Source organism: Channa argus, chromosome 6 (genome assembly GCF_033026475.1).
Source record: "Channa argus isolate prfri chromosome 6, Channa argus male v1.0, whole genome shotgun sequence".
In the NCBI taxonomy this organism is placed as follows: Eukaryota; Metazoa; Chordata; class Actinopteri; order Anabantiformes; family Channidae; genus Channa; species Channa argus.
In genome coordinates, this window is record NC_090202.1 from 24,457,864 (window position 1) to 24,472,772 (window position 14,909).

Genomic DNA, 14,909 nt, shown 5'->3' on the forward strand with positions numbered 1-14,909 from the left:
TGGTCCCATCTCTCGTGGTTGAGCCTTTACCCTTGTCTGAACCTGAGCGGGTGAGCCAGGTTACGCCGACTCTGTAATGGAGAGTCCAGGGAGCTGGAGGCAGAGCAAGCAAAAAGGTCTCCTCAAGCAAGCAGGTTTTAGGTCCACAGATCTCCATTCTATCATTAATTACACTTGAGGCAAATTCATTTGGATTTCTGCCCAGTGAGAGATAAGCTTTTACTGCAGACAAGGCAAGAGAGGAGGCTGAAAGGGAGCAGCGATAGTCTTGGCTCTGCAGTGCTTCTTTTATCACAGGAAGTTTGGTGGCCTGTAATGTCATGTGTGGAATTCAATCAGGCTGTACTTTACATAACGCATGGAGAAAGCTGCTCCAAGTGCAGAGCGGCCTGACAGGCCAATTAAAAGAGCAACATAGAATCAAAGAGTAACAGGGAATTACTTTGGTTTAAATTAATATGTTTTAGGTGCATTACAGCGTCAACGTCTATTAGTTTAGGAATAATTGCTTTGTTTAATATCGTTTACATCATAAGCAAAAAATACTGTGCATAAGATTTTATGTCTCCACCTTAACAGATGTGGGAATTTGATGTTGTTGTGGGGTTTTTTTTTTATGTAATCGAATAACTTTATCTTCACTGTGGAACAAAACAATTTAGCATTTTACTTTAGATTAGACGAAATGGTTAAGAAGTTTATCACAGAATAATGAAGCGGTCAGCTCCACCTGTCCATGTGTCAGTGAAGCCCAAGTTGCTCCTGGTGGTCAGTTCTGCATCTTGCACGGTAGCTGCTGTCATTGTTATGGGACTTCTTGGAAAAGTGCTGATGTGCCAATACTCAAACCAATGATTATTTGGAGCCCTAGCGCATTAGCATAAAATATTTCTTTCCTCAAAGCAAAAAAAATTAAAAACAACAAACATTTTTAAAAATATACATCACATTTATTTGTACTGACACCAAGAGTCCGTACAGTTGTCTTTGTCGCTTGATGTGTCTAGGCACTACAAATCAGTACCTGTGTCCTACGTCCATACATCCAACAGTCAACAAACTGTATCAGCAAGCATTGCTTAATCGCTACCAAAAACAGAGAGTTTGACATAGCTGAAACACACCACTGTTTTTTTTTCTTTTTTCTCTAAAGGTAACACAATGTACAAAAAGCAAGTCTGGAAATAGTAAGATTCTTGGTTCCATAAAAAACTTTTTTTTCTCCTCAATGTGTGAATAAGAAAACAATGCACTTATCTCTACTGAGCTTCTGCTGCATTGCTTGTTAGGCAGCCAAGGGGTAAATTGATGCAGATAAGTAATGAAAAGAAACAGACCGGCTGATCCCTGTATTACTACCACAGCAGCTTTCAAGGAATTGTTCACGCTCTGAAGAGCCCCAGAGCTGTAGGAGCCGTCTGGAAGTGGTTAGATGCCAGTCAACGAGAGGAACACATGATGTTTAAATAAATGATTAAAGAAATCTTTCCACGCAATATACACTACAGTACAACACTATTGTGATGTTGGAAAGAACTGTGCAAATCAAATGTCCGGTGCCTCGAAAGAAACAGAGAAACTAAAAAGAATGAACTCTGAAGAGCTGCATGTTAGCTGGCAGACTCAACCCCCTTTTTGCAGGCCTTGGGGCCCCTCGGGGTGGGTAAGGCCAAAGCAAGCAGGCAGTCAGAGGGAATAAGGGAGCGGAAGACTGTGGGCTCCCTCCGTGAAAATGAGCATGGCACTGAGGCCTCACCAGGAAGCTGAAGGCACCAGGAGAACCAGAAGCAGCAATGTCCATGCTAGGCTCTGCGGCGGGCAGTGCACTGAGCCCTGTTTGCTTTTTGCGCGAACACCTGGGAGAAGAGAAGAAGAGGGTGGAACAGTGAATACTGAAGAAAACAAAGATGCTAGAGAAAGTGCTTGTACTGCATTCATTTTTAATGCTAAATAATTCTATTGAGAATTTTAGCTGAATTGTTATCAAGGAGTCTGGAGCTGTCCATAAATAACCATAATATATTTTTTATTAAAGAAAAAAAACAAAACAAAACAAAAAAACAGGTCAGTGAAGGAAAATTGAGATGAGAAAAGAAAAACGAAAAAAGAAAAGCTGAGAAGCTGGTTGGTCACGTCACACACAGAACTGAAAACCTTGTGTCGTCCTGTTGCTTAGAAGTTAATTGGCTGTGCAAGAGTGGGAAGGTTTGTGTGGGCACGGTAATTAAAACAGTATTAGCCAAAGAAAGCTGGGCTTGCACAACAGCTGTGGGGTCTCAATTAGGTGCAAAACATAAGATGGCAACAAAGAAAAAAAAAAAAAACTGTCGGTGACTAGAAACTGAACTTCAGAAGTCAAGTAATGAAGTGTGGCTGTGAAAAGAGATGACTGACTGGCTCTGAGCTTACCAGAGGAGGTGACAACTCGAACTTGGGAGCTGACCGCTCCGTCTCCCCCTTCACTGAGGGCGCGCACCTCAATGATATATGTGCCTCCCTCTGGCAGTGAGAGCATGGTAGAAGGGTTAATGGTTCTCGTCACCTGGCTGTGGCCTCTCCCCTCCTGCTTCAGTAACACCTGCAGGAAATGTGGGCATAGCCTTAATGTTCACGCTGTACAGTGCCCATAGAAAGTAGAGCGGTCTGAGTTCACAAACATAAAAATAAAAAGGAGTATAAGACCCAGATTTCTACAAAGTAACCCAATGATTTTCAAATCTAACACAGAATATAAATATTGCATTAGTACTGGCATCCTTTAAAGTAACTCTCCTAAATCATCGCGGTGCAGTCAACTGATCAAAGGACTGTAGCGTAAACGCGATGGCATCTGGAAAGTTTCAGTTACTAGAGAATGTAGATCCTGCCTAAAAACTACACCATGAAGAATGAAGAACATGCAACAAGCAACTGGGCGAAAAAGACTGTTGAAAAGCTGAAATCAGGACTTGATATACAAGGACAAGGACAGGAATTATACCTTGGAATACGGGTAAATCCATTTTTAAGAAATGAAGAAACATGGCACCGGAATAAATGTGCCCAGAGCAGGAGGTCCTTAAAAAGTGAGTGACCGTAAAGGAAGGAGACGAGTGAGCAACGCCTCTGAATTGCAGTCTTTGTGGTGTCATTTTTAGCCGGGAATTTGTTTTACCCGTTCATGCACATTAAAAAAAAAAAAAAAGAAAAAAGTGTGTTTGCGCTCCTAATTTAAACATGTTCCCTGCAATCAGGTTTTCGAAGGGGGTGAATACTCTTCATAGGTCTTACATATACAATTCATAGTTGTAGAGTTTTCAAAACCCCATGGAATATTAGCATAAATATCATACATACAGAATCTACTCTACCAAAGCTGAGTTATGTGTCACACAACTTTGCACAGCGCGGAAACCTTGAGTGTAGCAATGGGCATTTACCATGTACCCGATTACATCCGATTCATTTTCCTTTGCCTTCACCGGGTCCCAGCTTAAAGACACGTTGTTACCCTCTTGAATCCACATGAGGTTGCTTGGAGGCTGAGCAGGAGCTAAGATGAAAATGCAACACACACACACACACACACGCCAATTCAAACAGACTTTTAAACTTTAAAGTTTCAAGCAACTAGGTCAATTTTAGAAGAGGATTTAGAGCAGACTTAGCAGGTAGCCTCTATTCCATATATAGTATTACATGATTAGTGTCAGTGCTGTACTCACGGGCTTTCCTGGTCTTGGCTGTGACAGTAGTGCTGGCAGGACCCTGGCCGATGCTGTTAAACCCTTTTACAGTGATGTGATACAGACTGTTGCCTTCCAGTCCTGTCAACACCATGGATGTTTCATTTTTCACCGTTCTTTGTTTTTTTCCTGACTCTTCCTGCTCCATGTCTGTCCAGAAGCTGACCTTTTCAGAGATATTAACAAATTAAAAAAGAAAATACTGTTCTCAAACCCAAGCCGTGCACAATGGTATGCATGTTTTTGGAAAATACAACACTAGTGTGCACAAAAACTGCAAAAACCTCATATCCTCTTGGCCTTCCGGGTTCAAGATTTGGTAGTTTCCAAGTGACCCTAATTTCGGATGACGACACACTGTAAGCTTTGACATCAGATGGTGCCTCCCTCGGCTCTGTGAAAAGCATAAAACAATCACGGAATGTCAAAGAAATTCTGCTCGTGTTTTTTAAAACCCAAGCAACTAAATACATCAACTCACCCCCTTCAGCTGAGTGGATGACGACCACTTTGCTGAACGGTCCATCTCCCTTATTGTTGTACACGCCAACCTTGACTTCAAAGGGGGTAAGAGGTGGGAACGTTTCGTCTCTATATTTGTAAGTAGTGGAATCCGCAGAAGTCACCATCTTCTCCTTCCAGCCCCTGCTTCCGTTGGCACGAAATGCAACAATATACCCAAAGCCCTCACCGTTCTGAAACTCCTCAGATACAGGCTGAAAATAGCAGAAAAAAAAAGAAAAAAAGAAACGACCGCTCGTGAGGACAAACCTGGTTTACCAGCACATACGCTTTGTAACAGAAGGTGGTATTTTGCAAATGTTTTTCATTTGAACGGCCTCTTCAGTGCAAGAAAGGATTTCGCCTGCAAAAACTGCAGGCAACTTTTTCCCCTCTGTGGTAGTCCAGTAATTTGCTACCTGTTTTCTGTACAGTAACCGTCTGCCAGCGTTGATATGATGCAGTCACTCTTTGAGTAACAGAAACAAATCATATCTGGCTCGGTTGTACCAATTATGTGGCCATTTATCTTTCCGTGTCTGACAGGAGCATTTAAAAAGGGACACAGGTTGTGTGTGCTACCTTCAATGTCTAATTGTGGTTTTCCTGAAATGGTGAAACTGGGAGCTGTCTTCCACAGCTGCTCTGTGCTTAATCAAATCAAATGCCAATTTATTAAGTGAGCTAGAATTTAATTAAAATTTGAGCTTCAGGGATTGACTCTTTGGCTAAATTTAATAAATGACAAACACCTGTACACCTGTTTCTGGCAACATGTCTGCTGCACGCTCTGTAATGTGTTGATTTGCATAGGATTCACAGGAATATCGTCCCCTGCAGGCATCACCCAAATTAGCCATCTAGTCTACAGAGGGGGGGAAACGCTGCTGGTGGATGAAGATGAAGTTCACATTTCATTCAACAACGACCAATCACCATGACTGCATAATTACAGGGATGATCAGCGAAAGTGTATTAGCTTCAATTAAAGTTATTACGAGAGCCGGCGGATGCCTTTTAACGAGACGGCGAGTATGGGTCTGTTAGAAACAGTGTGAACCCATTAGTAATCAAGTCTAAAAACACTTGCAGGACCGGAAAGTGAGACAGTCACAGATAAGTGTGGACACAGTGTGAGAGGGCTGATATAACTGAGGTGAGTCCTGCGGACGAAATTGCGAGGCCTGCTGGGCTCAGTGACGGTGACTGTGGGGGCATCACTAATAGCCCTCCCAATGGCTCCTTCAGAAAAAGCAGTCTCTCACCGTCGCCTCTAATGAGACGGCTGAATGAAGCTGCAGAGACTGTTTAGTCATTCATCCTGCCTAATAACCCTGCCCACCATGGCCGTCCAGGCTCTGACAACTCTCCACAGATGATTGCAGAGGCAGAACTGCCATGCGCTCACATGCCTCGACTGCCAAAAAGGGCGAACATTCTTGCTCCGTTTCCATTAATATCTATCTCCATTGATCACTGACGGAGTCTGGATTTATTTCCAAAGGCATTTAACGTGAAAATAGGGCAGAGCTGAAAGCGGCAACGGAGAACACTGCGTCCAACTGGCGTGCGTCCGCATCATCGTGTGGTATTTGAAAACGGATTTATTGACGGGAGGAAATGTTGCCCTCCACAACGGGCAGAGGAAACACACTTTTTAAAGAAGTACTTCAACTTGTCACGACTGCCGCACACTCGGTACTTCAGAAGGCAATCGGCCTCACTGAAAATGTCTCTGAACAAATGAGCGGACTAAATAATGTTCACACTCAGTGTTATGCTCACGCAGTTGCTGAAGAAAATTGTTCCAGCTATGGGGTCTCATCTAAGAAATAACTGGTTTCACTAACAATTGTTTTTTTTGTAATTGGCATGAATGGCTTGAAAGCTATCGGCATTTTACTGCATATCCACCCAAACTCCAATCATTGTTCTGGGTTACTTTAAGTATTCCTGGTTTGTACTCCCAGCACGGGGTCCTGTGTTTATTTATAAGGAAGTCATCGCTGTGTTACGCTAGCCAACTAAATGACACTCCTGAGTTATATATAGGAAATTGTTGACCACCATCCCATCTGGAGTGGACATTATCCCCCATAATGTGCCACTAAGGTGCGCTTCTCCTCGTGTGAAGGTTATCTTCCCAGTGGCAGTTGGGCTCCCATGCTTAATAACTACAAGAATAACTGTCAGTTGCCTTCACATCTGTTCACTGTTCCCCTGTTAATAAATCCTTCAACTGATCTCAATTGCAAATTCCCAGCTTTGCTCATATTAATTCTGTACATGCTGTGTCCCAGACCTGGCTGAAAGCCAAGCTATCCACTTGGAAACAGTCCACACTAATATCCTCTTTACTTGTTGAGTTTATTACATTTTCTATTGTCAAGATTGAGATTACAAACAGGTTTTCATAAACATCTGCGGCTTTATTGGGAACGGCTCTGAGATTCAAGGTTAATCATCATTGTGCGTCTCTGATGGGAGCAAATTTAAAATTCACTACATCTTAATCACTCGCCCGGCTGATGCAGCTCTGTGTAATACATGGCCCAGCTGGCCTTGAGCTTTGTCAGCGAATTCTGCTGCGGTGACCAAGTTGTGCCCTCAAACTTTGAGACCCATGATGGTTAAACGACTTCTAACGCAATCACAATAAAGTGGGAACTTGTTTAAAATGCAATGAGCTATAAAATAGAGCTCATTATTAATGATAAGGAGGGTTTGACCCCCTCTTCACAGCTAAGACTGGTCCCACATAAGCTCCATAAATCTGACAAGGGAGCCACAGAATTGTCTTGGTAACAAGTTGACAAACTCTAGTTGTGTTTATTTGAACCGCCTCTTCCTCTGGGGCCTGGTCAATTTTAATATTTTCATCTCATGCAGGTGCCTCAATTTCACAATAAATCCACTTCAAGCCTTGGTCTAATGGAAAAACGTCTGCCCCAGCGAACTGAAGCACTTTCCTCTTTAGTTTGTTCCTTCGCGGCAACAGGTGAAGCCAGCACACAACCTGCTAAAACCCTCTAACGCGGAGTTGAAATTCAGTAAAAGCAAGCCAGACAAAATTGCGCAGAAAAGTGCAGCAGATGGGTCCACCATGTGTCCCCTCAGAAATGGAAAAAGGTCACTCCGACCTCATGATGGGTGCTTCACCTGAGCCCTCTCACAACTCAAACCCTCTCTCCTAAAGTACAGAGAGCAGCGAGGCACCACAGCCCTTACCTTTGTGCTCCTGCACCAGATATAATGTGCCCATCTCTCGCCTTTTGCTACCAGAAGGGTCACGGCTTCCTGGAAGTTCTGTGCAACTTCTCCTGGGTTATTTTACTTTTGACTCCACAGCTGTAGTGCTAAGCAGTTTGTTTTGCTGAAAAAAAAAAAGGGATTCTACAAGCTATAGTGTCAGAGATTGTGTATTCTTAGCCAAATACTCGAACTGGTGATCAAGGAAGTGCCAACACACCTGTCAGGCTGAGAACAATCATTCAGCAGCATATTAAGACTTGCAAGGGACTGTCGACTGAAGCCAAATTCAATCACAGCACACTCCAACTACTTTAATTAGACTGAAGCTTGTATCAAACACCAAGCCTCAGAAAATGCAACAATTTAGAAAGTTTTATTTAGAATTTAGAGCCGTTTTCTTGTCCTTATAAATTTTATGGACTCTTACTGATATAAATACAAACACTTTTTTGACCCATGATGCTGAAATCCAAGTTTCATCTTTGCCCACACAAACATTCACCCATCCATTAGCTTAACTGCTTATTCTGTTGCTGGACAGATGCACTGTTCCCGAAAATGTGTCATTAGTCGTTTCTATTTTCAGTTTCAATGCAAATACTTGTCAAGAAATATGAATTGACAAATAATTTACCAGACTGTTTTTAATTGGGCTGCAAACCTACAAACGAAGCGATGACACTTGAGATCAACATTTCTGCTGACATTTAAGATTTCTGCCTCTGCCCATTAAAAATAAACCATCCGCTCACCTGTTGTTCTACAGGGTTCCCCTTCTCAAACACCTAGTCTGTGTTCATCAAAGTAAAGAAACATTTCAATAGGGCAAAAGTTGCCCGTGCTCGGATGATGCCGACCTCCTCTGCTACTCGTTTAGCAAATCCCTCAATAGGTCTTTCTTACCCAATTTTAAGAACATCTCAAGACCCTTTTCATCATTTTCTCACATGAGCTGCTGAAACATTCCTCTATGCTTTAATTAGATCCTACTTTGATGGTTTTGGGAATAGGATGGCAAGCAAACGCCGGTCCCCTGCCCACACTGAGTGAAACTGCAGCTACTCATCATATCTCACCTCAAGTGAATGCAACCGACTGTAAACTAATGCAATTATTTGTATATCTTAAAATCATTAGACCATTTCCTTGAAGCTTAGGAACCACGGGGGCTAGCATAGTTTCTCAACCATGCTTTATCCCCCTTAATAATGTCTGACAGGTATTCCCAGGCAACAAAAAGTGAAGGATTTTAATGAATGGCACATGCAGTAGCAACCTCTACATGATTATTAAGTCACATTCACATGCAGGATTTATTACTTAGTGACAGTTTGAATCCCAAGGGGCCGATGCTGAAGCTGTAGTACCAGTACACATGTTTAAAGTGAACTTTGTTTCAGTGAGCTTGTTTTCAGCCTTACAATAGGTAATAATATTCTCAGCCCCGGGTTCAGAAATGTTCTTAGCAGTGGGTAGGTTATGATAAATTCCCTTAACGTACAGATTTATTATCACATTTTTAATCACGGCGAAAAAAATACTTTCTCAAGCGAAATGATTAATATTTATGCCGTATAGGTTTCGTCTCATATTTAATCATGTAAAATATTCTTCAGTACTGCAGGCACTGCTTTGTTTCCGAGGCTCACAAGTAAGAAAGGTTAGGAAATATGGGCTTATCCAATCAAAATGTCATTTTTATTTTTTCTTAAACCATGAATCACATAATGAATGATTAGCTTTAATGGTTATTATGTTGTTGGAATTATATTTATTATTGCGATTAGAAGAATATCTCAACTTGTTCCGTCTTCAATTTGGCCCTAAGGACGTCAGCAGTGATACTACAGATTATAGTAAATCTGCTTTATGGTGGGATTATATATATTTTAGATTTTTGGGGATCAGTGCTCAGCTTTTCCACAAAATATTACTTAAAAAAAGAAAGAAAAAAAAACATTTCAGCCTCTACTATGTGACTTTATATTTTCTATAATAAAGATGAAGACATTTCCATTTTCTTGTTTGTCATTACCCAGTGATTATTTAAAAGTAGTTTATATCTGAGCATCTCATTGGAAAATCTGCAGCATATGCAGCCTTTAGCATTGCAAAATGTTGAGCTAATTGACTGTGCTGACTGAAATCATATTGATGTTTGCATTTTAATCAGGGTACAGATGATAAAGTTGCACATTGTTGCAAACTTTAACTAACAATTACAGTTGGAATTAGAATTTTACAGTAGCAGAAATAACGAATGACCTGTGGCAATTTCGGTCTCAGTTTATTTAGACAGCAAGAGAATGTTCTGTAAAATATCTTAAAGGCCTCTCAAGTACAGTATGCATTGTACTGTATCATTAGCACTTAACAGTCTGAATGTCGCTAGCATTCCTAGATACAAGGAAAGTTCAGTGATTATTTTTAGACATGAGTAGACTAAATAAAAGCTTCCACTGAACCCAGTTTATTCAGCGGAAATCGGACTTTGCTTAACTGAAACACCAGACCCACTGTGACATTTGTGTTTTTGCACATGCGTCGTCATGCTTGTGCTACAGAGGGAGTCTGGCGGAGCACCTACCTCCCACGAGATGACCAGTTCATGCCTGCGGCCATTCCCACCACTGACGTTGGCTGGTGCCACTGATGGGACTGTGTGAAACAGAAAAGGTTAACGCTGCATCACTGAGCCAACGTTACACACTCACTTCAGCATGTTTTTGAAAAAGTGAAGTAGAAAAATATAAAACTACAGAATACTTTAAGTCCCAATTCTCATTTTAACTACATAAATATGGTTTAAATTTAGATTAATGACCAAGTTTATCATAATGATTCAAGAACCATTTTGCACGTCGACAGGTCACAACCGCAAACAAAACACTTTTTAAATGATGCTTTTAAAACATGACAGAATTACTGCATATTGGTTTTTAACAGCATCGGGAACCGTTACAACTGTTTGTGATTGTTACATGCATAAACAAACCTGTCAATCAATCTGAGCGTAATAATGGGTTTTAATGCTGTGTTTAGAATTTTGAACTCTTTTGTCGACGTTCAGTTCACAGATCCGAACATTAAGGATGGATTACCACAAACTGTGCATGGATACAGTAATTAGTCTGGTAATTATTCTGAAGCGATGGGGCAGATTAAATAAGCCACTTTCGAGTGACCACTGACCATTGTAATTATTACATTTTATAGACGAGAAACGAGCAGCTAGTGAAGCGGCACACTCATTTCAGACTGTCCAAGAGAATTTTGTGCTTGCCATAAACAGTGTATTCTGCTGTGTCTTTGCCTCGGGGCATTAGAGGACTGGTGGCTTTAGCGGAGACACTGAAGTCGTTGAAATTCATGTAAGCAGCTTATTTTCAGCTTCTTGCACAATTAAAATTGCGTATATTGACAATGGGAATATAACATGGTCATGTAGTGGCGTGTGGGGGCACCAGCTAAGCTCTCTGGTGACAATAAATCATGAGCTGGAATTTGCACTTAGTTTATTATATAATAACTTCCTGGACTCTGGATGATTACTCGCATACAGTACAATACCTGCTTCTTTAGTCCTAACTGCTCTCGAAGGGGCGCTGGGATCTCCGGTGCCGATCGCATTGCTGGCCACCACCCTAAACTCATACTCCACCCAGGGGTTAAGCTCCACAGCAATGGCTGACTCCATGTCCCCTGTCACTGGGTCTGGATCTGCACACAGGTGTTTAACAGCGCTTAGATTTATACTGAGCAAGCCGAGCAGGAGTCTTAGACCTTTATACGCAAACCCTCTCCAAAGAGAAATGCAAAAGTAAATGATGCTTAACACACAATTCAAAGTTCTTTGCTGCTCAGGGAAATCATCTGATGTCAATCAAATAACCAAGCAAGCGTTTCACTGCTAAAGATCAATCTAAAGCAGACGAGAAGTGGTGACAGCCCAAACAAAGGGCTGGCAAAGAAGCACCAAGGTGATAAAATATGATTTCATTTATACTGAATCAAAACATGATTAATCTTGCAACAATATGTTTACACCTGTGTGTAAAGGCCGAGTTCTCACTTCCCTCATAGCCATTGTAAAATAACAGTATGCATCAATCTGTCCATCTGTCTGTGTGTTTATCTTCCTTTACACCAAGTGTTGGCAGTGCAACTTATGTCACAGAAGGAGTCGGATTTAAATCTGTTTTTTAGTGCATCTACAGAAATCCTGCAGATTAATGTAATTGCACTCTGCGAGTGAGAAAGTATTTTTAGCAGTATTACAAGCAGGTAACAGAATTAATTTTGTTTCCTTAGGGCTATCATAATCAACCTTTGTCAATATTGATTGTGCAACATCAAACAAACATTGACTGAAAGCATATCTTTGTCACAAATGAAGCAAGAGGTCCCTCCACAGCAACATTCGGTGAAGCAGTGGAGCTTACGTTCTTATCATCCATTGCAGCTCACAATGAGGACACTGTCAAGCAAGCTGCTCTTCAAACATGAGCTGATAATTCTGTTTGCGAGGAGTGGGAGCTAATAGCCCAGTCGCCTTTATGCTAATCTTAACAAGTTCAACACTGACAATACATCACAGAGTACTAATTGTGCTTTATCGAATTAAATGTGGTTGAACAGACATGATGTGAGAGGTGTGTATGCAAAATATGATTTATATATCTATGGGGATGGATCATTATCACACCTTAAACTCTGCTTTTATTATGACACGGCATATTAAGATGGATTACACACAATGCCTAGCAAGCCTTCATCCTTTAATTCTCAGAGATAATAATTGATAGTTTTTCTCTCAAGGTGCAGAATAAAAGAAGCTAATTCACTTTAAGCAGTGAACATGCATAAGTCTTTTACTTCACACCCAAAAGGTCAATTTCCAACTAACTGCTGATATGATACAGGATAAAATTTAAACCAGTGACATTTGATACCGACTCAAATGACTTTTCCCCTACGCTCCTCTGAACAACAGCCAAGTTCCGACTTTAAATTACATGAGAATTTCCAAACTTCCAAAATTGGCATGTAAGAAAAAACACTTGGTTAAGACACTTCATCTTTAAAGTTATGGATGAGGCCTCTAAGTCTGATTGCGCTAATACAGGAAGTAAATTACCACGAGATTTTTTAAATGTTGTCTCTTTAACATTAGCCCTCTCTAGTTGGGGTGATTCACCATGTCGGTGTGTGACTTTGGGCAGGATTAAGGCCTTTGTATATGGCGGCGCGTTAACCTTTTAGATTTAGAGGCGGTGATTTGCTCCTTATTGATTACCTGTTTTGACAGTTTGCCAGCCTAATGAAAAGGGGCTGCGGGCCTGTACATTGTAGGTGCTGATAGGGCTGTGGTTGTCCAGGCCACGAGTCCAAGACAGGGTGGCTGTTGTATCAGTGATCTCCTCCACTATCACCACTCCGGGGGGTCCAGGCGGACCTTGTTCGACAGAAGGTTACAGACAGATTAAATTACAGGCCTGAATGCATGGACCGCCAGTGCTTCAACAACATCAAGACAAAACACTCTCTGATGTTTTAATCAATTCTAAGCCGATCCATTATGCCACGTCTCCATCATGCACTGTCGCTATCACATACAATACTGGATACAACGACATTGACAAGCATGTGCTGCCACGTGCGAAAGGTGCACATACGACATCAATTCCCCGTTGTAATCTTTGCACAAATGAACGACAGACGAGAACACGGCACACTAAACAGAACCAGGATTCAAACTGACATAGATCTGCCACTAAGAATTTCATGCTGATTAAGGAATACGGAAGCTTTCTTTTTCAGGGTTTCGTAGGCAGTTTGCGAGTTTTGCTGAGCATGACTGTGTGGCAGACCTTCCTGTGTTGTAATACAGCTGAACATATGTTTACCTCAGTGTTCAGAAGTAAATGTAATCTGCAAGTGTTGCAAATGTCTAAGGACTCTAGGGGGAACAGCTGTAAATGAAAAGCTGGCAGCTGGTAGGCTCAATGAAAACCATCGTTCTGTGCCCCCAAAAAAGTGCCCATTAGAATGTTGCACTAAATGATGCATTTGCATTTTGAGAAGTAAAGATGCATTATTTTTTTTTTCATTTTTTATGTTTTGGTCACAGCAGGAACGTCGTCCTCAGCACCATCACAGCCTCTGTATTGCTGCTTAATATTAAATGACAATCATTAAATACCATAGTGATGGGGAATGGGGCCAAAGTCGCTGTCACAATATTATGTACAAACATTGTCTCATGTCTCTCTCTCTCCGTTTCTGTCTCTCTCTCTCTCAAAATCACATTAAATTACACCAACCCCATATCTACCCATTTTACATATGTTCACAGAATAATATTGCTCAACTACAGTTTATATAATCATTAAGCAAAACCAAGTTCAATTCAATTTGGTTGGATGGCTATTCATCAAATATTTTTTCCTGACATCTTAGAAAAACCTCTCCTCAGGTTATAGGGAATGGATAGTGTCTCACAGTCTAAATGAGGGAATCACAGCCTTACAAGAGATAAAAAATGAAATGGTCCTTGGATGATAATTGTTGCATTAGATTATCAGCAACATTCCAAAACTGCCACAGAATCTGATCGCCACACATTTCATCCAGTCTGTTTAACAGTGCATATTAAACGTGTTCATGCAGACAGACCGTCTGTCCAGCAGCACTCACAGTGACCATAAAAACATTAGGCAAGATGGTCAAAAGGGGGCAATAATGTGAAAATAGTCAATGCCTAATTGCCTTTACCAGGAGCAAATTTCTAATGAGTGATCTAATTAACCAGCTTCCCAGATCTGCGGCCCTGGTAACAAATTGGGGAATCATTTTTTTTGTAACTCCTCAACGTCTTTTCGCAGCATTTTGAGACAGAAGATTCTGCCTTAAGGCAATACTGATGTGTCCATATGTACATTGAGGCCATTCTGGCTTTTTGAATGATCACTCCCAGTCACCCCGAAACCGTCCCTCGTAGCATCCTGGACTACACTTTCTAAGAATAACCTGATATGAGAAAACATCAATTTTTCAGCAAGACACTACTGGTGCACCGACAAATACAAATCTTACCTCGCACAAGAAGTTCAGCCTCTGCAAATACCGTGTCGGCACTGGTCTGAGCCCGGCACCCATACTTCCCAGCATGCTTTAACAAAATGCTCCTGATCATCAGATCCACCGTTGATGACTGCTGCAATTGCAAAGGGGGAAAAAATAAAAAGGTTGGGTATTAAGCAAGCCTAAATGCACTTGACATGGAAAGGGCTGCTTGCTTTATGTCTTGTAGAGGCTCATGTGGCTTGAGAGATTTGTGTTTAATTCAGGTGCTTGCATGCTACATTCTTCAGCTGGCCGTATTTTTTCTATGTTAAAATGAGAAATGCCTAAGGCTAGTCTGGGAATAAT

At 41.3% G+C, this 14,909-nt stretch overlaps 1 protein-coding gene across 5 annotated transcripts in view; it reads right to left on the bottom strand.

Moving 5' to 3' along the window:
- Positions 1-845: 845 nt before the first annotated feature.
- Positions 846-14,909, bottom strand: part of cntn5 (contactin 5) — a 91,248-nt gene continuing 77,184 nt past the window's right edge. For 2 of the 5 annotated variants that reach the window (XM_067508446.1, XM_067508447.1), the window contains 10 exons: positions 14,574-14,694; positions 12,775-12,933; positions 11,049-11,198; positions 10,066-10,136; positions 4,207-4,441; positions 4,010-4,119; positions 3,705-3,891; positions 3,420-3,532; positions 2,410-2,578; positions 846-1,856 (listed from right to left, as the gene is read on the bottom strand). In XM_067508446.1, coding sequence (XP_067364547.1) covers positions 1,753-1,856; positions 2,410-2,578; positions 3,420-3,532; positions 3,705-3,891; positions 4,010-4,119; positions 4,207-4,441; positions 10,066-10,136; positions 11,049-11,198; positions 12,775-12,933; positions 14,574-14,694 — 1,419 coding nt within the window. In that variant the 3' untranslated portion in view covers positions 846-1,752. The remainder of the gene's footprint in view (positions 1,857-2,409; positions 2,579-3,419; positions 3,533-3,704; positions 3,892-4,009; positions 4,120-4,206; positions 4,442-10,065; positions 10,137-11,048; positions 11,199-12,774; positions 12,934-14,573; positions 14,695-14,909) is intronic. The other 3 variants (XM_067508444.1, XM_067508443.1, XM_067508445.1) reach the window with 2 other exon arrangements.